At 39.6% G+C, this 24888-nt stretch overlaps 2 protein-coding genes across 3 annotated transcripts; both read right to left on the bottom strand.

Annotated features, from left to right (window-relative positions):
* Window positions 1–214: 214 nt before the first annotated feature.
* dpydb (dihydropyrimidine dehydrogenase b) lies at window positions 215–14379 on the bottom strand. The gene is made up of 25 exons (XM_026149082.2): window positions 14009–14379; window positions 9962–10072; window positions 9760–9842; window positions 9065–9152; window positions 8247–8408; window positions 7928–8124; window positions 7590–7671; window positions 7385–7472; window positions 7063–7170; window positions 6641–6810; window positions 6338–6548; window positions 5605–5789; window positions 4839–5054; window positions 4262–4426; window positions 3887–3955; window positions 3703–3786; window positions 3462–3582; window positions 3222–3341; window positions 3008–3150; window positions 2854–2908; window positions 2631–2752; window positions 2018–2167; window positions 1249–1311; window positions 958–1035; window positions 215–864 (listed from the first exon to the last, which is right to left on the bottom strand). Exons 1-25 carry the CDS (start codon window positions 14036–14038, stop codon window positions 700–702), a joined length of 3066 nt encoding a protein of 1021 aa, XP_026004867.2. The 5' UTR covers window positions 14039–14379; the 3' UTR covers window positions 215–699.
* A 1281-nt stretch (window positions 14380–15660) lies between these two features.
* Window positions 15661–24782, bottom strand: odr4 (odr-4 GPCR localization factor homolog). Of its 2 annotated transcripts, XM_026149084.2 has the most exons (14): window positions 24625–24781; window positions 24239–24342; window positions 22860–22976; window positions 22601–22693; window positions 20857–20963; window positions 20739–20775; window positions 20232–20375; window positions 20061–20156; window positions 19833–19880; window positions 19265–19384; window positions 19021–19135; window positions 16995–17198; window positions 16029–16079; window positions 15661–15766 (listed from the first exon to the last, which is right to left on the bottom strand). In XM_026149084.2, the coding sequence occupies exons 1-14, from the start codon at window positions 24731–24733 to the stop codon at window positions 15696–15698; spliced, it is 1416 nt and encodes a 471-aa protein (XP_026004869.2). In that variant the 5' UTR covers window positions 24734–24781; the 3' UTR covers window positions 15661–15695. The 2 variants fall into 2 exon arrangements, with proteins under 2 accessions (XP_026004869.2, XP_026004868.2); XM_026149083.2 differs by lacking the exon at window positions 16995–17198 and having other exon boundaries at window positions 24625–24782.
* Window positions 24783–24888: the final 106 nt, after the last annotated feature.

Raw genomic sequence — 24888 nt, 5'->3', positions numbered from 1 at the left:
ATTAGAGGTAAAGTGTCTACTAACCTCAAACTTAGTATAATCTAACCAGCCCAGAATGTATGTTGTTTACATGCACTAGTGCAACTTTCATGAATATATATGAATATATAGGAACAATAATATTACCTAATATCAAAAACACAACAAAGCTGTACTTAAATATTTGAATAGATATAATGTATGTATTAGGATGATAAAATAACTTGACACAAAGTAATGGTTGCTTTTATTTTTAACATTTCACAACATTTTCCTGATAACACATGTATAACAGAATATTTTTATGTTGGTTAATTTTTTTACACAATCTCACAAATTTGTATAAAAATGTGCTCCATCTTACAGATATTTTCTGTATATCCAAAAATCCAGACATTTGAAATCACAGAACTTATTTGGGGAGCATTTCATTTGACTTGAATTAATTTGACATTCTGTAAATGCCTTTTTAACATTGAAATGATTTTCTACAAGAGAATAAAAACAAAGTCAGATTCAGATTTACCAACTAAATCAGAGTGGAATTATTGACATACACTTACTATATATACACTATACAATTATTGTGATGTTATCTGCCTCTCTGCTCAGTGGTGCCACTGGAGCTGGGCTTTCAAACTAAGATTATACTTCACACAAATTAATTTACTGTATAAGACAATCCAGTTGGATGTCTTTGTTTTATTATTATCCTCGCCTTTAGCAGACAGGACTAATAGGTACACCTCTGTTGGGTTTGTAGGCTGTTTTCCTTTTGACCATCTTGATGCAGTCTATGATGGGACAGACACTGAGGCACAAAGTGCAGCCAGTGCAGCTGTCAGTCACGGATGGAAGATGAGTTTCAGGGTCGAATGTTATAGCCTTGAAATAAGAGTCACATAATAGGACTGAAGCAGATACATCTCTTGAAAAACAAGAAAGTGATGACTGTCTGGATATAGTAGAAAAACATACCTGGTATCCAGAGTCATTGCAGGTCATGTAACATTTCCCACAGTTGATACACATCTCTTCATCTATAAGAGCCTGGACCTGAGAGCACAGGGAAAGACCATTGTTGTTGTTGTGATTTTGATAAATGATATTTTACTGCTATCTGTGATCATGAGAAGAAAACCTGATTTAGAAAATAAAAAGTGATTACACATGTGGTGCAATGTCCTTTTGTTCATTTATCTTTTCCTATAAATCACTACAATGGTCAGAATATTACCTGGTTAGAGTGAATGAATGAGAACTGTGTACCTGCTCCATGTTGTTAAGTTCCTGGTATGCTCCAATGTGGCGCAGTGCTCTGGCTATCACGTCCTATAACACAACCCGTCACCACACACATACATAAAAACACATTTATGGTTAAAAACCAAATGCAGTGTCAGGGGCCGGGTCTGTGAGCCAGCCTTTCATTTGGCTTTTGATCTCTTTTGTTGTATTTTGAAGATAATGTTAAGTTCTAGGTTCATTATTTAGTTGCCTCAAGTTTAATCTAGTTATGTTTCACTTACGTCTTCTGGTTAGTCTCATGTATTTCTTGTCTGTGATTTCAGGTTGTCAAGTTTGTATTGTCATGTTTGCATCTCATGTTTCCTGTTTTATTTTGAAGAGGTCTTGTGTTTCTATGTTCATTGTGTTTCATTTTACTCTTCCACTGTGAAGTCGTTATGCTCATTTGTGTCAGCTGTTTCCCCATGCGTTTCCCTGCCTGAGTGTCTGTTACCTTACCTTGTTTCCATGAAACAAAGTAAGGTAATGCTCCCCAAATAAGTTCTGTTATGAACTCATGCCAGGTTTCTATGTTCCAGGGTTTTGTTATGTTTAGCTCACCCGGTTTAGATCATGATTTAGTTCTGCTCTTTGCTTTATAAGTCCAGGCTTATTCTTCAGTTAATATTAAGTTTTGTTATTTTGCGTGTCTACACTTGGGTCCACCTTCTTCACTCCTTACAGTCTCAGCCCGACTGTGACATATAGCTTTATTGAACTCAACGTGCAGCACGTATGTATGCGTATGGACCTTGACTGGAGGAACAGGCTTCTGGGGCACGTTGATCCGGCTGACGTTGGATTCCACCACATTGGTTTCACCAGCATCTCGGAGTCGTTTCTTGCATGCAGCAATGGCTTCCGTCTTCTCCTGAAGGTATGGACCAAAGCTAGGGAGACTCTAAACACATGCACATTGACCAATAAGAGGTGACAAATGGTTATTAGACAAATAACCATTTAATGTGAAAAAGAACAGGCATCTTCTTTTGATTCAAGGTTTTAAATGTTAGGATGTAATAAAAATAATCTGGTCTCTAGCATCTTTTAAAATTGGTTTAATACAACCTAAGGAAAATAACAACACATTACCCAGGTTCAGTACTTATTTAACAAAATTTTAACTGGGAGCAGAAGCAAAACTAATTGCACTCTTACTGCTTCCTCAGGAATTAAGAGAGTAAGTACCAGTGTGGCAATGATAATAAGATGCAGCTGGTTAACTCGTTGTCATCAGCAAACGAGAGTACCTCTACTAGCAGCTAGCAGATGGTTTTGGCAGTTTGCTGGCCTGAAGCATTCAGGTGTGGGTTGATATAAGGCCAAGAAAGACCAAAAAGTTACTATAACTGTTGTGGTTGTACCTTTCCAACCAGGCTTTCGAGTCTGGGAACTGGTTTTCCCTTCTGATGGCTCGCTGTTGGAGGTGACTGACCATCCCAGTCCTTTAGCTCTAGGCTCTTTAGGTACAGCAAGGCCTTCAGACCTAAACATGTGTAATGTCACAATAATACAAAAGTAAATATTTTGAAGCTCTAAAAATGTAAATGAATGCCTGTTAAGCTCAGCCAAAAAGCAGTTGCGTACCCACACAGTAATCCTCAATCAATGTGAAGTCCTGGTTCTGAACTGCACTACACACCTGTGGTATCCCGACAGAATGAGAAAGCTGATCTAAGTGACTGGTCTGTGATCAACTTTTATTCAATGGCAAAACCTGTTACAGTAAATTGGTTATCACCTGTAACAGGGAAGCCCCAGCATGAAGAAACTGTAGTCCGCTCTCTGCTGAGTCAATACCCCCGGTGGCCAGAATAGGAAAACCTGGAATTGCTCTGGCGATGGCTGACACTGCTCTGAGAGTAATGGGCCTGATGGCATTACCTGAACACACCATTAATGTGATAAATAAGTTTATTCAGCACTGCGCTATACTTCACCGTGTGTGCACTTACCAGAGATCCCTCCGTATGTGGTGCGTTTTTCCAAACCAACACTTGGCCAGGGAGCGCCATCAGCTTTGAGTCCCATTAAACCTGAGACCGTGTTGGTGGCTGTGACTCCATCCGCTCCACCTATAACACAGCACAACATTTACAGACTTGTTAACAGGCATCTGCTAATCATTCGCTACATTGTGGATTAGTACTGAGCAATGTAAAATGATACTGAATGAAAAGGTGAAGTGTGGTTACCTTCATGGGCTGCCTTGGCAATGTCAACAATATTTGTAACATTTGGTGTCAGTTTAGCAAAGAATGGAATGGAAATGGCCTCACGCACCCAGCGACAGATGTTCCTTACCAGCACTGGGTCCTGATGACACAACAAATGAATAAATGGTTACACCTTTACACTTAATTGTTCTTACATCCATTTCCTCCCTTGTATATTTGGGTGTGTTTTGGTTTTTTTTTGGGGGGGGGGGTTGCGTACCTGTCCACAGGCCAGTCCCATGCCTCTCTCTCCCATCCCATGAGGACAAGAGAGGTTCAGCTCCAAAGCATCTGCTCCCGACTCCTAAACACATACATTCGTTATTTTTACAATTAATTAAATCATCATTAGACTACATATTCTGTAAAAATGTTTGATTATAGTGGTATATTGTTTTTATCACCTCAGCCATCTTGGCTAGCTCTGTCCAGTCTTCCTCGTTGTAACCACACATTATACTAGAAATCACCACCTGATGGACACAGAGGGATTTTTTTTTCGATTTTAAACATCACACATTTTAGACTTATTTTAGAACTTTGTACTTCAAACTTGGGTGAATTTTGGTACAGTGGTGCAAATGGACACTGCTAGAGAACACGCACTAAAGACATGAAATGTCTGGTAAAGCACATGTGATGGAATGAAGCTCATGGAAAAAATCAAAGAAATATGTAATATGGTACAGAAACAATCCAGAAAAGTAAATGTATATTAATTATTTAACGCAACAACACGCTTATCACCAAGGAAAGGTATGATGTAATATCAAACTTACGTTGTTGGGGAAGTCTTTTTTCAGCTCAGCAACCGACTGACACCAGTAGGCTGCTGTCTTCTCGCTGATGAGCTCAATGTTGAGGAAGGAGCCCAGACCAGGCCCATAAAGAGGGCCTGATGTTGTACCACGCACAATTCGAGGAGACACATTGGTCACCAGATCCTAAAGACACAGATTTATAGAGCCCATTCATGAGGTTAACTTCTTTTTTTGGGGTCCTTAAAGTGAAACTTGCTAGACACAACAAAGCTTTCGTGTTTTTCTTTCTGAAGCTTTTACTTGTGTTCATCTGGTAAAGAATCCTAAACAAATCCCTTTTTTTTTTTTTCCTTTTTTTTTTGTATGCTCACAATTTCCTGAGGAATAAATCTGAGGTTACATAATAAATTGGTATGGGAAAAATATAAAAATGCAAAAACAGCAAAGGTCAGCAAGGAGGAAATATTGATATGTTACAATGATTTACTGTAAGGTATCGTAAAATACATGTTCGGGTGAATAAATCTCTTTAATGCCTGCAAGTATAGTCGTTCTAGTGACTGGTGGTTTGGTACATTGTTTGCATGTGTGGTACCTTATCCAGTCCAAATGTCTTAGTCAGAGCGAAGCCCCATCCTTGTTCAAAAGCTCTTCTGATCATGGCTGTGCTAGTGGTAGGAGGAGCAGAGGCCAGGCCGAACGGATTTGGAAATTTTATTCCACAAACTTCAATGCTGATGTCCACCTGGTCTATAGCACTGTAGAACAATGGCAACTTTGGAACTGGGTCTACTGTTTGTCCATGAAGAGACTATACAAGTAAAAGAGAAGGGATAAATATTTTTGGTAACATTATTGGTATGATATTTTGTGTATTATGCATGAGGTACAAAAATTGTACATGGACACTAAACAAACCATTAATAGGCACAAGTTCAGTAAGGAAGATCTGCAGTCATTCATATGCTTGCTTTCCTAGATGTTCACTATAACCTTCCCATGCTATCAAACTCAGTGCTGTCATCATTATACTAGCCCAGTCACCTTTTTGATTGGATCAAAGAAGGCAAAGCCTCCATTCTGACTGGTTTAAAATCTGTGCTTTTCCATCGGATTCTCATTCATGCAACCAACCACCTCTCCATCTCGCCCCATCCAAGCTTCCATCTCAATCTTCAACACCATCAGTGCCTATGTTTTGGGGTTTCCTGTTCTAAATCCTATCGCTACTGGGATTCTTTTCTGTGATAACAGGTCATTGGAGTCCAATTCATTTTTCCATCTTGGTAAATCTTGTTCGGTTCTTCCAAATGATCTCTCCTTATCGAACTCATTGGTGTTTAGAGTCTTAGCAGACTTACCTGTATGTATCTGTGAATATGCCACGAGGCTTGTTTGCCATCATTCACTGACTCCACTGTGGTGTTTGCCAAACCAGCGACGTCTCCTCCAGCAAAAACCCAGGGCTCACTGGTCTGCATGGTGCCTGTGTTCACCTCTGGGGTACCCCAGCGACTCAGCTTCACAGGCGTCATGGCCTCAGTCACTACAAGCACCCAGCAAAAAATAACAAAAAATAATTTCCCCCAGGGATCAATAAAGTATTCTGATTCTGATTCATATCAGTCAGTTTCATGCTCTGCCTCAGTCTAAACATCACCTGCAAACTTTCAAACCATTACAGATTTAATTTTGTTATGTTGTTTTGGGCTGCTGGTAGTCCAGGTCTTTTTAACTGATGATTTTCAGAGAAATGTGTTTTTGTGTGTCAAGCCTCTGAACATTGACCAAACATTAAAAGGTTCCTTACTCAAAAGATGAACTAGTGTTGTCTACACCTAACAGAGAACAACGTTTTTGTGCTGTATTTAAATTACAGGTTTTGCACCTATTTCCCATGTTAAGAAACTGGGAGTTGGTCAAGAGACTTGCTCAGTAATGTATATTTGAAAAAAAAAAAAGTAAAATTAAAAAAGACAAACCAGCACTCGGAAACCAAAGTTTTACAATTACATCTGGATTTGTCATTACTTCTTCTAGTTAAAGGTGAAGCAAAAAGTTGGGTAATGTGTTGCGCAGCTGATTACTCATTACCTTGTGGCTCATTCAACAGGGATCCAAAAGCACTGATTATGTAATCAGCCTTCAGTCTGACAATTTGCTCCTCGTCTTCAACCCAGTCACCTTCCTCAGTCTGCTCAGTGCGACAGAACTGTAACCCAGCAACATGCCCATTCTTCATAATGACCTCACGGGGAGACAGAAAAGGAAGGAACTCACACTGCTCCTCTTTAGCCAACTCCATCTGAGAGGAAAAAACGTCATACATATCAGTACACTCATCTGGTGATCTGTCTGTATACTGCGTCAGTTGATCCATCTGCCTCTCATCAGCACCTCCTCAGGAACAGCTCTAATGTTGGTGAATCCCCTCCTGAAGCAGACATACACTCTTTTGGCTCCACACCGAAGGGCTGAGGTGGCACAGTCAAATGCAGTGTCACCGGCCCCCAAAACTATCACCACTCCCTTTAGTTCTGGCAGAGAGGAGCGACACTGACACATACCTAGGCAAAGCGACAGAGAGCCCAAAATGTAAAAAACCATGTCACCAGCAAAAGTACTGTATGATTGAATGAGTATGTGCAGATACACTAACACATGAAAAGTTACGGGCTGATCAAAGGCTGTGAAGTGATGCTATTGTCGTATGTTTGGGATCGTGACTTCATATAAATAATGTGTATATTGTGACTTTGTTACTGCACATGTGAACTATAATCCTGTGGACTGGTAGAGGAACAAAAATTAAGTGGTACCTTTCTTGCTGGCAGAGGCCACCATGGGCAGAAAGTCCTTAGAAGTGAAGAATCCTTGATCCACAGTTAAACCCTTGAAGATTTCAGCTCTGTTGGCCTGTGGGAGACCTGGTGTCACACACACATTCACAGACACATGCAAACAGGACTTGATGAGGACTTAAAATGCATGCAGAAAAATAAATTTGATGGTTGATGTAATTCAGCAGTTTATTATAACTTTTTACAAATGTGCATAATATCCAGACACATCCAGATTCCAGATGAATTTACAGGGAACTAAACTGGAATCTATTCATAATGGTTGTCAAGTGAAACTCACCAATCCCTATGAAGACAGCCTTAAATCCATCTTCCTTCAGGGACTTCAGAGTCATTCCATTAACACCCAAGCCCTTCTCACACACCACCTGTAGACGCCACAGAAACAAAATGTCTTAACTGAACTGTTGACTCATGTAAAGAGATTTGACTAATATAATGGATGCTACAAATACTATTTTGAAAATACGTGCCACATTTCATACCTTCACTCCCAGGTCCTTCATCAGGTTTATTTCAAACTGGACGACCTCATATGGAAGCCGGAATTGAGGGATTTCTGACGTGCTGCATAGAAGAACATATCTCTTTGAATGATTTTTGTCTCCTCAATGCTATCATGTTGGTATTGTGTCTTTCAACTGTCCTCGTGCCAGCTTCTCTCTCTAATTTGCAGACATATTAAAAAAGGTTTACCCATGTCTCAATGTGCAATTCTAAAATTCTTTTTAAAAAGACTGAACCTTTACTTCCCAAGTAACTAACAATACAATATAAAACAGCTTGAGGGAAATGAACACTGTCATATAATATTTTAAGATACCTCAGCCCTCCTGTGTACTTCTGTTTTTCAAATATTGTGATATTATCATATCCCAGACGGGCCAGGAAAGAAGCACAACTAATTGATGCTGGGCCACAGCCAATCAGAGCTATAGGGGTGTGGTAAGACTCTGGCAGCTCATTGAATGGTGGGAGTTCGGGGTTTCTTTTCTGAGGGATGCCCATTTTACTAAACACCTGTAAAGAAACATACACAAATGCACATGCCAAGAATAGTCTTTAATACACTACTTTTACATCATGGCTGATGTTAAATCAATATAATTGATTAGAAATGTGTTTTCTGAAAACTGTCGTACCTCAATAGCAAACTGCTGTAACCCTCCAATGTTAATGGGTCCTTCTTCAGAAGCATACAGGTTGCAGCCCCCTACACACAGCTCCGATGTGGGACAAACCATTCCGCAGGTCAAACCCAGAGGGTTGTCAGATAGAATGGCACGCGCTGCCCCATAGTAGTTCTGTTACACAAATACACACACTTGACATCAGAGTACTGCTATCTGGTATTACTTTGAATATCTGAAGACATAAGGCTATGTGAAGACAGGATCGGGGACCCAGAATGCAGACTCTCATATGGACCTTAACTCAAAAACACAGCTTTATTATCGAACTTATGAAATACAAAACCAAACTGGAAACTAAACACACAGGCAGAACACACAGCCAGGAATGAGGGAGATGCAGACAATATATACACACGAGGGAATCAGGACAAAGAGGAATAACCTGGCGAAGACAGCTGGACATAATCTAACTGACGAGACAGAGGACAAAACTGCACATGCTACACACAGGGCAGGAGACTATCAAAGTAAAAAAGGAAGTACGAGAACATACACACACTGACTGACTAAATACAGGGAAAAGAGGGAGTGAGAGAAACAGAGGCACGACTGGGGAACAGGCGAATAAGTGTGGAGACAGAGATAAGACAACATAAACTAGACAAGAAACCAAGATGACTTAGGAATACAAATAAGTAAGAGTAACCAAACAAAGAACAGAATCTCAACCTCAGACTATAAAATAAACCAAAACTAAAAGTCCAAAACAGGAAACGCTGGGTACAAGACTCGGGATCATGACAGAAAGAGTGCAGAGTGGATTCTACCTTATTGGAGATACTCGTAATGAATGACTTGATGTCCAGATTAGTTGGGCAGCTCTTCTGACAGGGAGCATCAGCACATTTTAGACATCTAAACACAAATTTTTCATTTGTTTCTGCAGCTTAACCAAGTAAGATTTCTAAAAAATAAAAATTGCATGCAAACAGTTTGGAGGATTTTTGTTATTTTAGACAAAAAACACAGTTTGTAGTGCTGTAATGTCTAATATTATAATGGATACATTTAAGATAATACTTTTCATGTACAGTGTCTTAGTTTAATGTGCCAGTACGTCACTATCACGATTTCGTCTCATAAATAAAATTTACATTTTGTTCATTTTGTACATTTTGTCATGATGGTGTAGCTAACTGAAAAAATAAAGAAAGTCCTGGAAAAAAAAACTTTCTTTTGACATGGATTATTATTATATTGTGTGTACAAATGTCATGGCTATTCAATTAACAGTTGGATTCATCCAACTGCACTGCTGCCCTTTTTCTCTAATGGTGATAAAAAAAAAAGTACATGTGTGGAACTGGCCTGACAATGATGAGAATACTCTTCTTTAGCCTGCATTTGTTGTGACCATCTGAAATTTGGTATCTTTTTTAACATAAGTTGAATGTAAATCATATTTGTGACATATGCTATATTAAAAACAAATAACTAAAGTAGCCTCTTCATTAATCTTCACCTGAGAGCTTCTCGTAGTGCTCCTCGCTCGCTCAGTGTTGTATGCTTGATGTCGTCAAAGTTGTTTTCTAACTTCACACAAGACTGGAAAAAAGAGTGAAGAAGATGAATGATGTTCCAAGCATTAAATTATGCAAATGCTCTAATTTGACTAAAGATACTCTTTTAATTGAAGCTACGTCTTGTTTGTGTATTTTTCTTACACCGCAGTTCCTTTCAGGGTTCCTCTTCCAGTGTTTCTTTTCTTTCTTCTTACTGGCTGTGGATATGATCTGAGCATGATGCTTCACCCTTGGATTCAGAGCTAGGATGCTCTGAAAAGAAAAAGACACAGGATTGGATTCTTAGACTGCACGTCCTAATAAACATGAGTAGAATCTTCTTTTATTTTCCAGAGACTTTGTTTTAGCATTTCAAGTGGCTCCACAGTATAGTGGTTCACATTTTTGCTTTACATATAAAGGAATGATCCAGGAAAAGCATCCAGTGTGTTTGTTTTTATAAAGTGGTATGGTTGCAGAGGGAACTAGATAATTATATTCAGAGAAGTCTTATGCCACAACCCCAAATTCCAAAAAAATTGGGGCACAAACCCATCCATATTTTCTTCACAATAAAACATATTTCTAACCTTTTATTATTTCATGAAATATATTTTCTCATATTTAATAATAATAATCCATCCATTTTCTTCTGCTTATATGGGGTCAGGTTGCTGGGACAGCAGCCTAAGCAGAGAAGCCCAGTCTGTAGCAAACTACCTAATCTAGCTTTTCCAGGTAGCACAGAGGCTTCCTAGGCCAGCTGAGAGATAAACCTCTACCGAGTGTCCTGGATCTGCCCCAGGGCCTCCTCTTGGTTGGACATGCCCAGAACACCTCACCCACAAGGCATCCTTGTCAGATGCCCAGACCACCTCAAAGGCTCCTTTATACAATTATAATTATTATCATAATTAAGTTAACAAAAGACAACAAAGGCAACAAAAGACTGGAAAAGTAAGTGGTCTTAGAAAGAAACAGCTGGAAAAATACTTTGCAACTAACTAGGATAACTGGTCAAAGGTCAGCAATATGATTGAATATAAAAAGAGCATCTTAAACAGGCACAGTTTCTCCACAGAGAGTGTTTTATTTTCTGAGCTATTTCCCCTCAGTCTGGCTTCCTCTTATTCCTTGTCAGTCTCTATTTTCTTGTAAATGGTAATAGCCCTTTCCTACTCTCTCGGAGTACTCTATACAACATGCCACATTCACCCATTCTCACAAGCACTTTATCTATACTTAGTGCTATCTAACTACATTCACACACATTCTCTGATGGACGCATCAGAGAGCAACTTGGGGTTAGTACCTTACCCAAGGATACTTGACATGCAGACTGGAGGAGCCAAGAATCGAACCACCAAACTTCCGATCAGTAGGTGACCTGCTCTACCTCCTGAGCTACAGCCACCCTTGTGTTTCCTCATTCCAGGTTCCTGTTGTTATAGTTTGCAATTCCCTTTTAGACATTAAGTTTTGTTTGCTGGACTTTTTACAGCCTAATAAAATGGCTTACTTTCTTCTGAGTCCTACCTGCTTCTGTGTCTGCATTTTGGGTCCTCAACTTCACACTGCACAGTCTGCATAATATGCAGACCGTAACAACATTATTTTTCTTGACAGCACATTTGCTGAGATTTGCCGACAAGAACATTGAAACTGTGGAACATTCTAGGAAGTCTGGCTGTTTTCATGGTCGGGGTCAAGATGATAAGATAATGGTGAGGTGCCAGGTCGATGCACTGAGCCAATGTCACGTGTTGCATTCATATATAACAGTAGAAATCGAGAAATTAAGCTTGTCGCACACTGACACCTTGTTACATGGGGGAATACTGAATAGTATTTTATTCATGTAAATTCTGCCATTATAGAATATTATCACTGAATGTATTAATCCAACCTGACCTTGACTATTTGAACATTAGTGGCTAATGATCTATTGAACTGGTCTTAGCATATCAACGCCATCATTAGTTTCCAAAAATATGGGACATTTTATAAAATTTTGATTTAAAAAAATCAGTTCATTGTAGTCTATACTTGATTGGAAGTACAGTGATAACACATCAAATCATTCAAAAATGTAATAATTTAATAATTTATTTGATTTTAAAATCAAACAATTTGGAGAGGGCTTTGCATTAGACTAACTAAAAGTACTACTAAAAATATTTTCTACCTCTATGGGGCTAAAACCTGAGAAAATCCAGCTAGTCAACAGTTCACCCAGAATAATTTACTACAGAGGCATCCAGCAATTAACACAAAATATGTTTTGGCATTGCCTTGCTGGGATAAGTAAGCCTGTTGCCTGTCTATCATTTAGCATCAAAGATGACTTGACAGGAGTGTTATCCATGTGGACTAACACATTCAGCTATGGGAACAGGTGTCCATGACATCCATGATTTGTGTGTCTATCTATCTCTCTCTCTCTATGTATATATATATACAGCTTTCTTGTCTTGACATAAAGACAAGAAAGCTCCTTACCATGCATGGAGGGTTTCACCCCAAGTCCAGCACCCTCAGGCTGTACGCTAAGCAGAAGGAAGGGGGCCGGGGACTGGTGAGTGTCAGCACCACAGTCCAGGATGAGACAACGAACATCCACGAATACATCACAAAGATGGCCCCAACTGACAGTTGAGAAATACCAAGGGCTCAGAGAAGAGCTCGAGAAGATGTGGAGGGTGAAGGTGACGGTGGTCCCAGTGGTAATCGGAGCACTAGGTGCGGTGACTCCCAAACTAGGCGAGTGGCTCCAGGAGATCCCAGGAACAACATCAGAGATCTCTGTCCAGAAGAGTGCAGTCCTAGGAACAGCTAAGATACTGCGCAGGACCCTCAAGCTCCCAGGCCTCTGGTAGAGGACCCGAGCTTGAAGGATTGACCGCCCACAGGGGCGAGTCGGGAATTTTTTTCTTTTTTATAGATAGATAGATAGATAGATAGATACACACAACACACATACATACATATGCACACTGACATCTCCACTTTGACCCTGTGTCAGTTATCTATAGGTTGTACAATCAAACACATGGCTTGTTACATAATACCAGGCGATCATGTTCAGACTGCATCATGTGGCATTTTACCCACTAAATCCTCACCGTTGCAACACGTTACAGTGATTAGCCAATGTATAGGTCTGTCGTATATCTCTGATAACTCTACTGGTCTCTACTTGGTGCACCCAAGAGGACTTTTAAAAGAGTAAAAATCAGGTGACTCAGTAGATTCCTTTAAAAAGCATTTAGACACCCATGTTCTCAGGCACTTTGACAGTGCCTTTTTCCCCCCTATTTATCTGTTTTGTGTTTGTAGAAGCGGTTTTATTTCATTAAAAAACATTTTTATTTTATAAGACATTTTATTTTCATGTCACTTTGACATGTATTATTCTGCCACAAGGCAGAGAACACATCAGTGTGCGACATGCAGAAACTGTGGGTGGCTCAGTGAAGCAAATTTCTAAATTAGTAAGATGTGTTTTTACTTTGTCCCAAAAACTCTGGATACTTTCATTTCTATTTCCGTATCATCTAAATCACACCAGGGCACTTCTCACACTAAAGTCAATACTTTACATTAGTAAAAAGAGTAACCCAATGAATCTCCATCGTGTGACTTTGCGGTCAGGCTTGCTTCTTATAGAAAGAAACGTCTCACCCTGTGGGCAGCCGAATGTTGAATTATACACAGGCCTTTTCTAAAGACACACACAGTAAGGGAAGTACTGTTTGTGCTGAGAAACTGATGGACTCAAAGGATATGCAGTGCCCTGTGCATGGCGGAAGTCCATTTGAAAACTGTGATATGCCTGCAAGTCTGATGAAACTGTATATGAACAGATGATTGTGACTGACTTACTATTATTCCAGGATCACAGCTGTATGTATAGTTTCAATTTTTTCTTGTGAAATGGTCATAATTAGAGGCCAGTCATGTGCAAATTAGCCTGCTGTTAAGCTTCTAGATTAGTGGAGAATAATCTTTAAATCCCCATCTGTACTCATAAAAATTCTATGGACACAATTAGAATGACTTTATTTTACTATGGCATGGAAAACATTTTATTATCATTTGTTATCCACACAACACCTGTATATGTGTTGCTAGAGAATGCTATACATTGCATTTTCCACTTATATATCATATGAGAATATCCTGCTATAACATATAACACAGCAAATTTACCTCAATGTCTGGAAGATCTTTACTCAACATGGTGCTTCAGCCCAGCTTCCGGAATAAAAGCTTTTAAAAGGTTGAAAATTATCCTCTGCAGATTGTGGTTGGTGTTGTGGTTTAGAGGTCCGAAGCACTGTCCGGGACTACTCTGCTCACAAGTGGAACTATATAAGCTTACGACCGCGTCACCCCTCTTAACAAAAATTTTAGACAGACAGTTTGAAGGCATCAAACGTCATACTTTCTCCTGCCAACCTGTTGATGAGGTGAACACACAGGCAGAGCTCTTATCACTCATATGAGGGTTAAAGTTCAGCTTACAAGCTCGGCTGCAGCTAGCAGATTCTGGGTTCACTGCACCCGAGTTTGTAAGCTAGACAGTGACCACGGCAAAGTTCAAACTCCACCTCTAAGAGGGGAGTGGACCTCTGCATATTTTCCCTCTTCTATCTGGTAAACAATTCTGTTAACCCTTTTTTGTCTCAAGGACTCTGTTCTTTTCTTCTACTTTGCGGGCGCTTCCTTCTCCATACAGAGGAGAGATCAGCTATTCAAGACAGCCAGAACTTGACTGATCAAGCAACTAGATATCAGCAAGTTCTCCTGTAGCAATATAACTGATTCTTCCTTCATAGTCTCTACTGGTTTAGATGTAACACAGCTTAGCGCCATCTTCTGACAGTAAGGAACATGATTGTCATGTGGTTGGTTGGTTAATAGACTTACATTAGTTTATGTTAGCTAACTAGTGACAGAATCGATAACGAGAGAAAAATAAGGACACTAAAACTAAAGATCACTTTAAGGGGATCACATTTGTGCTGCCCCTGGCCGCAACACCGAGTTTCATGTTAAGAAACAGAGGATATACTGTCCACTTTCACTGTCTGTCTCTTTTGAGTACTGTGTGGAGGAGAGCCACCACAGCGGCAAGCTGGACTCCAACACTTACAGAAGATGGCGCTAAACATGTTTCACTTATTTCTTAAATCCAGCTTAACAGACAGTGTTACATCTATTTCAGTTTTTGAGAGCAGGCCTCAATGGTGTAAATTAGCCTTTATACATCTAGCGCTTTATGTGCTCTTTGACACAGCCAAGGACACTAACCACAGGCTGTGATTTCACGTGGCAAACTCAACCTCCTTATTGAAGAGGAATTCTGCTCATTTCTGGTGCTATATACATAGCTTTTATTCCAAATTAATTATTATTATTTAATTTCAAATGCACAGTGGAGCTAAACAGGAAAGCTAGGAGAAGGAACACGGGGGAGGCAGTAAAAACCTGGGCATATGGAATAACAGAGCATGTGTCACCTGTTCATACCCAGTGAGCTAAACCAGTCCCCCCCCCCAGATTTTTATTTTTGTACTAATAGAGTGTATGTGTACAATTCAGAGTTCAAAACGATCCTTTGTCTTATACTGGGCCTCGGTGCGCTCCCTCAGTTCATTTTATGTATGAAACAAGTTGCTATATCTAGCTAGACTAGCTTATGTTCCCTGAAGGTGGTTGTGTGTCTACTGTAGCATTGTACAGATAGCTTAAATCCCCAGGACGCTATTTTCAGTTGGGGATTTTTTATTTTTTAAATAACTGTAGTCAGCCCTATTTGTTATCTTCTGATTCAACCAAGATCCACTTGGCAGAAAAGATCAAAACAAAACACTATTTCTTTATTTCATTTTCCTCAAATGTCATTGAGATACAGCATCGAGGCGGCAGTAGCAAGTAAGGCAACAGCTGTAGCCATGGCAACACCTAAACAACAAAAAGGAGGACAGTCAGGACAGAGTACACAAGCATGCATGTCCTTTAAAAAAAAAAATATATATATATATATATTTTTTTCTTTTTTCTTTTCCGATAGTTAATCATTATCAAAGCACTACACAATAGACTTTAGTTATTTGAATACTGAGCCCTAACAGAAGACGATTGGATGATACAAAAAAAAATAATAAGCAAATGTAGCATTCGTCTTGCTAACACAATTTATTAAATGTAGATGAGAGGTCTTTACCAATGTAGTTTTTCTTGTGCTCTGGCGCCTCGACTTTTTCTTGAGTGGGCTCTGAAAACATACAACACACATTTGGATCAGCTAGGTTAACATCCCTCATCACCAACTCCTGCTTGATTATTGTGAAAATGGCGTAACTAAAGTACCATCAGTGTGCACATACAGATGTTCACTTGATTTAACGGTTAGAATTTGTTAGTGTCATAAAATGTTGCAGCTAGGGAGTAAGTTTGTGAAGTCAGGATGATTTCATTAAGTAACTTGTTAATTATTTGTTGTTTCAGTTTAACTTTGTGATGGGAATTTTCAACAGACATCATTATTAATATAAACTGTAAACTGATAGTTATCATCGCACCACTGTTAACAACAAAAATAAACATTAATTGTTGTATTACTGAGGCTGAGGCTTTGAGGAGGTTGCTGACTCTATCACCAAATGATGACAGAGATGGGATACTGAGATTTTCCCAACCCAGGAAATTCCATTGAAGTGAACTTTTTTTTATACCCATCCATTAGATGGATGAGCTACGATGGTTTTTAATTTGTTTTAATATACATCTGACCTCACATCTGCAGTTTGGCACGTGTTCTCTGCAGCAGCATGTCACAATTACATACTTTGCATTCATATAGTAATGGCACTAAGATTTGGTCTGGAGGTAGGTGGAGCAGGTCATCTAGTAATCAGAAGGTTGGTGGTTCGATCCTGATGTGTGTGTGTCAGATAGAAAGCACTTAAGCATAGGGATAAAAAGTGCTTGTATGAATGGGTGAATGACGCATGTTGTAGTGTTTTTTTGTGCTCCAGGTGAGTAGAAAAGCGCTATATAAAAAAATGTGTCCATTTACCATTTAAACAATACCGTGACAACAAAAGGAGAAAGTGAAAACTGATACCCAAACTAGAAATTAGGTTTTGGTGTGAAAATACTACTTTACAAACACAAACTCTGTGCCCACCTGGTGTAATATCACACCCTGTGATTTCAAAAGTCATTTCCTGTCTGGTATCCAAGTCTTCCTCAGCTGCATCAATGTCCAGCATCTCCTTCAACCGCTCAGTCACCTCAGATAAACCCTCATCACTGAACTGGTAGTCACACACACAGAGTGGCCCGCTGACTTTTAGTGGACAAAAGATACGATGGGGGAGGCAGAACAGCTCTGAAGGACAGACAGAGAAGCGCAGGTACAGTAACTAATATTGAGAGGTCGTTGATTTTAACATCTCTTCTAATGGTGCTCATCTATTAAGACACGACAGTAAGGTTATTCACTTCTAACTTTCATTCATTCATTCTTTTTTTTTTTTTTTGCCTGTCCCATTTGGTTCTTTAGCCATCAGAATTGTTGTCTGAAGACCAACAAGGATACCCAGTGGATTTATTTTGCCAAATGGATCATCGTGGCATTGCCGTATTGGTCCATTTGATCGACCTTTGTTTTTATTGTTTATTATATTTTATTTTCAGATGTTACAGATGGGACAGACATGAGTGAGGGATAGGAAAGGGAGAAAGAAAGAGGAAGGAAAAGAAAAACAGAAGGGGAGAGGGACAGTGAGAAAGGGGGGGAGAAAAAAAAAATCTCCTGGATCACCTGTTGAGAGAAGAAGAATAGAAAACAAGCAAAAAAAACCAAAGCAACATACTAAACACAACACCATCGCATTAATCTAGCTAAGTGTAAACAGCAGTAAATACTAAATATTCAGTGTTGTTGTGCAGCACGCAGGACAGACAGCGCACAATGTGCTTTGAAGTAGCAGCCAAGAAGGGTTATATTTAAGTCTACGAACAGTGAACACCCATGTGCACACCTATGTGGATCAGCGCGCTTGTATTCAAATGGTTTCCACATGTAATGGTCTGCAAGAGGATGTAGAGAGCCATAGCCCCGTCCCCCAGGGCATGAAGCAGGGATGGAGGAGATCCAGGCCCCAGACATCCAGAGGCCTCAGAGTGCGAGAGCCCAAGGAGGACCAAGGAGGCATCCGTGCCACCCTCATGGGAAGGGCTGAGGATCCCCAGACGAGGCGTCACCCAGTAGCCACCGAGCAGAAGCTAGAGGGGGCTGCACCGGCGTGCCCGCTCTCAGCTGGCTGCTCTGCCGGCAGCCAGCTGTGCCAGAGTGAACCGAGCCGCAGGCCCAGAGGCCGGAGCCCCGAGGGGCTCCCGCACCCCGGAGGAGGCTTGCTTTGAAGATGTCACCATCAAGTGATCAGGTGTAGACAGACAACATTTTTCTTATTACTCCTTATTCCTCCTCCTTACTCATTTAAAGAATTGTGGGAGAAAGATAATACTAATAATGGATTGCATTTATGCAGCGCTTTTCGAGACCCTCAAAGCGCTTTACAATTCCACTATTCATTCACTCCACCGGCCTCCTCAGTTCCTAGATGTTTATAGTATTGTTGAAAGATGACTGGGGAGAAAACAGTGGTAAACATGGCCCTGTTCTAACTTTTTTGAGATGTGTTGCTGCCATCCCACTCAGTGCTTTGATACATTTTAAAATGCTACATTTTCACAGTTTAAACATTTGATGCTTTTTATGTCTTGACCTTTTTGGAATTGGGGCTGTAGTTGTAGCATTTGTACTATTTGAACTAAACTGCTTTAACATTCAGTGAGTTATGATCATTTTAGCTGTTTCATCTCCATAGACTTACATGGATTAACAGGTCTGGATCCCCCTTAACAATACACAAGCAGTGTCATTCTTGTGAGAAGCACTGGCCACATGTATACATGTGGATACACTGTGTTCATACCAGACCAACTATGAAATTGGTGTTTGGGATTAACAATAGCGTGTGCCATCCATTACTAATTGCTCACCTTGTACTGTTGAGGTCAGGTCTTATCTGTGTTCAAATCCTGCCTCTATGTGTTCATTGGCTGGCAGTAAACCCACCCATGACCCTGAACTTATCTATGTACAGCTGTAAGCAACTGATTGGTGGAGCATACTGTGTCTGCACCTTTCTGTTGTTTGTCTCTGCAGCTGCCCTTGCTCTCCTGGTCTGATGCCAGCAGCTCCTCCAGCATCATTTGAACTCTCGTGGCCACCGTAGAAACCACATCCCTCTTCAGCAGCTGTCCGCAAGAGAGGTTTCCGTGAGAAAATAATAAATTCTGTTTTCATTTCATTTGTGGGTCATTCTTTTTCTCAGATGTTGAACTTCATATCTTTTATCTGTAACGACCCTTATGTTAAAGAATTACCTTCTCTGCCAGTCTGGCCTTTGGCTTGTTGCTGTGTAGATAAGCTCTGCTGTGGATTGCTCCTGTTACTGACACGCTGCCGCCACACTGCTCAATCACATCTGTTAACCTCTTGTTTTCCTAACACAAAGGAAGACAAAATTTTATTTCATGGTCATGCACAAACTTCTCAAAACTTGACTTAGCTTTACTCCAGCAAATATGTATAATTTTAACAGAAATGTACCAAACACAAGCACATGTGTCCATTTATGGCTTCACTGCCACTACTTGTGTGACGTGTCATCTACCAATCACAAGGTCTGTGGTTCAATTACGTGCTACAGCAATCTACATGTCAAAGTACCATTGGGCAAGATACTTAAGCTACTGGATCCATAGGTGGAAACCTACTGAAGTTTCCACCTATGGATCCATCGGAATGTGAGTGTATGTGCAAATGTTAGATATGGAGTTTAGGTACAGAAAAATGGGGGTATGAATGTGTGTGTGCTTGGGTGAATGAAGCTTGCAGTAAAAAAAACAGTGTTTTAAGTGCTTAATTAGAGTAGAAAAGTGCGTCTCTTACCGTTGTGATGAGCAGCTGAGCTGTGTATGTCTGTCTCACATTCCTCCTCTAGAGAAAAACACTGGATGTCAGAATTTTATTGCTGCCTTTCAACAAAAAATCACTTGTTATTTATCATCAAGCCACAGCAGTCTATGTTGGAATTGATTTGCGCATAAAAGTGTGCAAATAATCGATCCTAAACCAGCAATCAAGCATTTATTCATTCATTCAAGTATCATAAACAACCTGTCCCACTGTGAGCTCCGAGTCCTCGGGTAGCCTTTTTCCATCAATCAGACACAGTCCGCTCTCAATCTGGTGTGCCCACGCTTTCAGTCCTTCCTGAAACAGAAAACCAAGTCAGAACTGTTCCCATGAAGAAAAAAAAAGGTCTCATGCACAAGTGTGTGTTCCAACCTTAAGGCATTCCTCCATATTTCCTGTGCTGGTTCTGTTGTTTGGTAGTGGTAGCAGCATGTCTACATTTAGACTGCATGACACGGTGGCCCAGGAGGAGCACAAACCCGACTGGTACTTCCAATCTGCAGGCTTAGCCACACTCTGGGAAAACATATAAACAACAACAACAGCAGCATTGTATGAAAGAGAACAGCACAACATATATCAAGACTGTTAACCTTGTGGCCTACATCTCACTTTAAAAGGTTTAATTCACAACCCCTGATAAATGTAACGTGGAAGGACTTTACCACTGTGTTTGTGAAGTCAGAACATAATAGATTTCCTTGTTCAGTGAATAAGACTTATAACACCATACTGAAATAGTGTTCCAAAACTGTGAGATTACATGTTTTGGGAAAAGCAAAGAATGTTTTTTTAAAAGGCAGTACACATTTGAGTAATATTTTAGAGCTGTGCAGATAGAAGCTGCTTTTCTGTAAGACATGAGAGATGCAAACTGACCTTGGGGTCTTTGATGTCAAAGGTTCTACAGACAGTTCTAGTCCACTGGGTTAAAGAACATCCACAAACACTGTATGGTAGCTACCTGAGCCAAAGGCAAAGCTGATGAAAAGGATACTTTCTGGTTTTGGGATTGATGTGCAGCGTGACACAGTCTGTGACATCATCATCTGCAGGGTCCCACAGGTGCTCAGAGGAGATCAGATTTTCCACTGCAAACAGCAGCTAGACACACACACACACGCTGCATGATGTTACCAATTTTTTACTTTTCTGTGGTTACATTTAATTTCACTCCTTTTGGAGTTGGGGATTATTCTAGCACTGAAGTGCAAATGTCAAAGACAAATTGAAAGACTGTTTCCAGTGTATTAAAGTTAAGTTAAGCAAGCTCCTTATGGAGTTGTAGGGTTTTCAGGTAAACCTTTGTCATCAATGTTATTTAAGATATACTTGACTGGGTTTAGAGCTTTAATTAGTTCAACAACATCAGCTAAAAGGAAGTTTGCATTTTGGTAAAAAAAAAAAAAAAAAGTTGAGATGATCACTGATGGTAGTGTTTTTGTGAGAAAGTTTCTAATAAATCTCTGAATTATTTTTATTTCTTTTATAGCTATATAAAGAACAAAATCATGCTCCAACAATATTTCCACCATCAAACTGAATTAGCTCTTCACACACTTTGTGTTTAGTCTTGAACCACATGAAAGTCACATGATGTCTTCCATCTGAACAAGCTAAGCTAACCCTGTTAGCAAATTTTAATATTAAATAAAGCATTTTTTAACAAATCTGTGCTGAACTGTAAAGACTTATAGTGATTATTATCCATTCAACACTAAGACAAAACTGGTAAAAAAAAAAATGCATCCATGGGAGAATGGCAAGGCAAAATCTATGACCAGAAAGAACACAAAGGCTTGCCTCACATTTCCAAAAAACATCTTGAAAATGTCCAAGACTTTTGAAAAAATATTTTGTAGCCTAATGAGAAAAAAACAAAACTCAGGTTTTTGGTAAGGTTTGATTCCCGTTACATCTGGCATAAAACTAACAGCATTTCATGAAAAGAAAATCTCACCAACAGTCAAACTTGGTGGTGGTAGTGTGATGGTTTTGAGCTACTTTGCTGCTTCAGTACTTAGAAAACTTGCCATAATTGATGGAACTATGAATTCCGTTCTCTACCAGAAACTCCTGAAGGAGAACGTCTTCCCATCAGTCAGTACACTGAAGCTCGAGATCACTTGTTATGATAATGTTCCGAAAAACATACCAGTTCTTGCTGCCACACGTAGCACATCCAGGTATTAGGTTTATGTACAATTACTTTTTCACATCAGGCCAAGTACTGGAGGTTTGGAGGCAAGTTTCCTGCACTTAAATTGTCGAATTTTCTCCATGATTTTTCTTTTTTTTAAGCTTTGGAATTCACAGCTGGTGGAACTATCTATTTATGTGCAGCCACTTATGTGTTAACCTTCATGGAAGTCACCACTACTGGAGCTTAGCAAGAGTGAAAGCATAAAGCACCAGGTGACAGACATATTAAAACATTTTATTTTAAATTTGACATATAGGCTGCACATTTTTTAGAATCACTTAAAACAATGATAAAAAAAAAGAAGTAAATTGTAAAAAAATTTACAATGCTCATTTTGATATATTAATTTTAGGTCAAAGCCACAGAGAGTAACTGGATTATGGGTAAAAAAGCTAAATGTGGCTCTAGAGCTGCAGGTTTGAGACCTCGTTTCTAATCACTTAAGTTGATTTTCAATTAAACTTCACACTACAAGCTATAGCACATTACAAGAATTTCAAAATGATTTTGCTGGAAACAGTGTCAACATGACTCTCACCTGTCGGAGTGTAGTTAGTGCGTCCTTGGCATCTGCATCAGTGATGATGAAGACTCCCACTACAGAGAGGCCTCCGGGCAGCATCCTGGACACCTGGAAATCAATAGCAAACATGAACCCTAGCAGTGTGCAAGTCTGTCTACCTAGGTGCACAGCTCATTTCAAAGCACATTCCACTCCTCATTTAATACATGAGCATAATACATGCTGAAATCAAATCAGTTTGTGCTGGAAGAGAGGCATGGCCCTCTTTAACTACCTGTCGAGCATGCTCGGTGACCCACTCCTTGTCCACAGAGTTTCTAGCTGCTGCAGCAGACTCCTCCTTTTGGGGGGTCCGAATTGCCATGACAACAAAATCCCTTTGCGTTGAGCTCTGAAATATTTAGTCAGTAATATTGATTAATCTCTCTTCACTCCACACACAGCATGTTGATGTCCTATCGTATTGTGACATATGGTGCTCGCGTATTAATTTTAAAGCATGTGTACAGTACTGTGCAAAAGTCTTTAGCCACTCTTTGTTTCTTTAGATTTTGCCAGAAAAATTGGAAATAGGTCCAGTGATTTATGAAAACGTGCAAATATACATGGAAATACAGTATACAGGCTAAAACTCAGTTATAATTCCAACTAGCTTGAAAGTCAATATTCAGCATGACCACCTTTATTCTTCAACACAGCATGAACTCTGTGTTAGGCAGCTTTCTAGTAATTTCTTTATGCAGTCTTCATGAACTGTTCTCTTGACTTTCTGCATTTTGTTTTTTTCTTTGTCAAGATGATTAAATTAAATTTTATTTATATAGGGCCAAATCACAAAAAAAAATGCCTTGAGGCAATTTATATTGCAAGGTAAAGACCCTACAATAATACAGAGAAAACCCCAACAATCATATGACCCCTATGAGCAAGCACTTTAGTGAGAGTGCAACATTACTGACTGCAATGCAGAAGCAAACCATAACAGAGGCTCCGTCAATGTTTTACAGGTGGCTGTAGACAATTGTTGCTGCACCACTTTCCTGACTGTCTGAATACATATTGACAATTTGAACCAAATATTTCAAATTTGGATTCATCACTCCATAAGACCTGCTGCCATGGATTTTCGGTCCAGTTCTTGGAAACATTGCTCTGAAAATGGTCACATACAGAGACTATACTGCAATAGACAGACCTTCAGAAAGTCTGAAGAACTGCAGCTCAAGACCATGATAAAAAATGACAAGAATGTTTGGATCTTTGGAAATAAAACATAGAAAATGGGGGTGGCAGAATATTTCTGCACAGTACTATATGTAGTGCATTTAATTAATTTCCATCTAATCTTTTAGAACATAGAATCGTTTTCACCATTTCACAGCTCACATAAAACTGAGTAACTCTGGACTCCATCCTGAAAGGATTTTAGTATTTTTCAACTATTTTCTGATATTATATGGACAAAGTATTTGTGACTGTTACTTGCTTCTAAAAAGGACTTTGGTTGTAGCCCTGATTCAATATCTTGAACATATTTTACATATGCCACCGCTAGACACACTCTTTGCATATAAAAAAAATTGGTATAATGAATGCAAAGTTCTGTTTTTACACATGGCCTAATACATGACAGATGTTAGTATACACAGGTACCTGTCCAATTAGCAGTCCTGTGACTGGGTCTGCCTTTTGTTCACAGAGTTTCGACAGATATCCCGCCACATCATCTTGGACTATATATCCACGACCCATTATTTCTGACAGGGAAATGAAGAGGTGATAAAAACATTGCACTTTATCCAAGAGCTTCTGTAAATAAACAGTTCACGGAAAAGAGATGTGGAGCACTACAACAAGTGAGTGTTTCTAATCTATAAATACGGTTGAATTAAAAGCAGTAAATATGCAGTCGCTCATTGATTATTTACAGCTGTTTGCCCCTCTAACTTTAGCTAGCTCATATTTTAGCTACATTTCATTAAAATAACAGTTCAGGTTCACTATAAAATACAGCGTGGACGTCATAAGCTTCCACGTACCATGGAAAATATTCAAAAGAAGTAAAACAGTTGCTAAAACCTCAACCAAAAAAGCAGGCAATTTTGACAGGTCTAATGGTTCGTCAGCAGACCAAAAAAAAAAATGCATTGACAGATTTCCGTCGCACGTCTGTGTCGTAATAGGTGACTCGGGATGGAAATGGTCAGCATACCAAAGCAAACTAGCGCTGAGAGTTTTTCTTCAAAATAAAATTTGCTGCAATAAGAGCCAAGTAGGCTTGGAGGCAAGACCAGATAAATACA

The sequence above is a fragment of the Astatotilapia calliptera genome, chromosome 18 (assembly GCF_964374335.1).
Source record: "Astatotilapia calliptera chromosome 18, fAstCal68.1, whole genome shotgun sequence".
Lineage (NCBI taxonomy): Eukaryota > Metazoa > Chordata > Actinopteri > Cichliformes > Cichlidae > Astatotilapia > Astatotilapia calliptera.
Note: the sequence above shows the minus strand (reverse complement) of the source record. Positions and strands in the feature narration are given on the sequence as shown.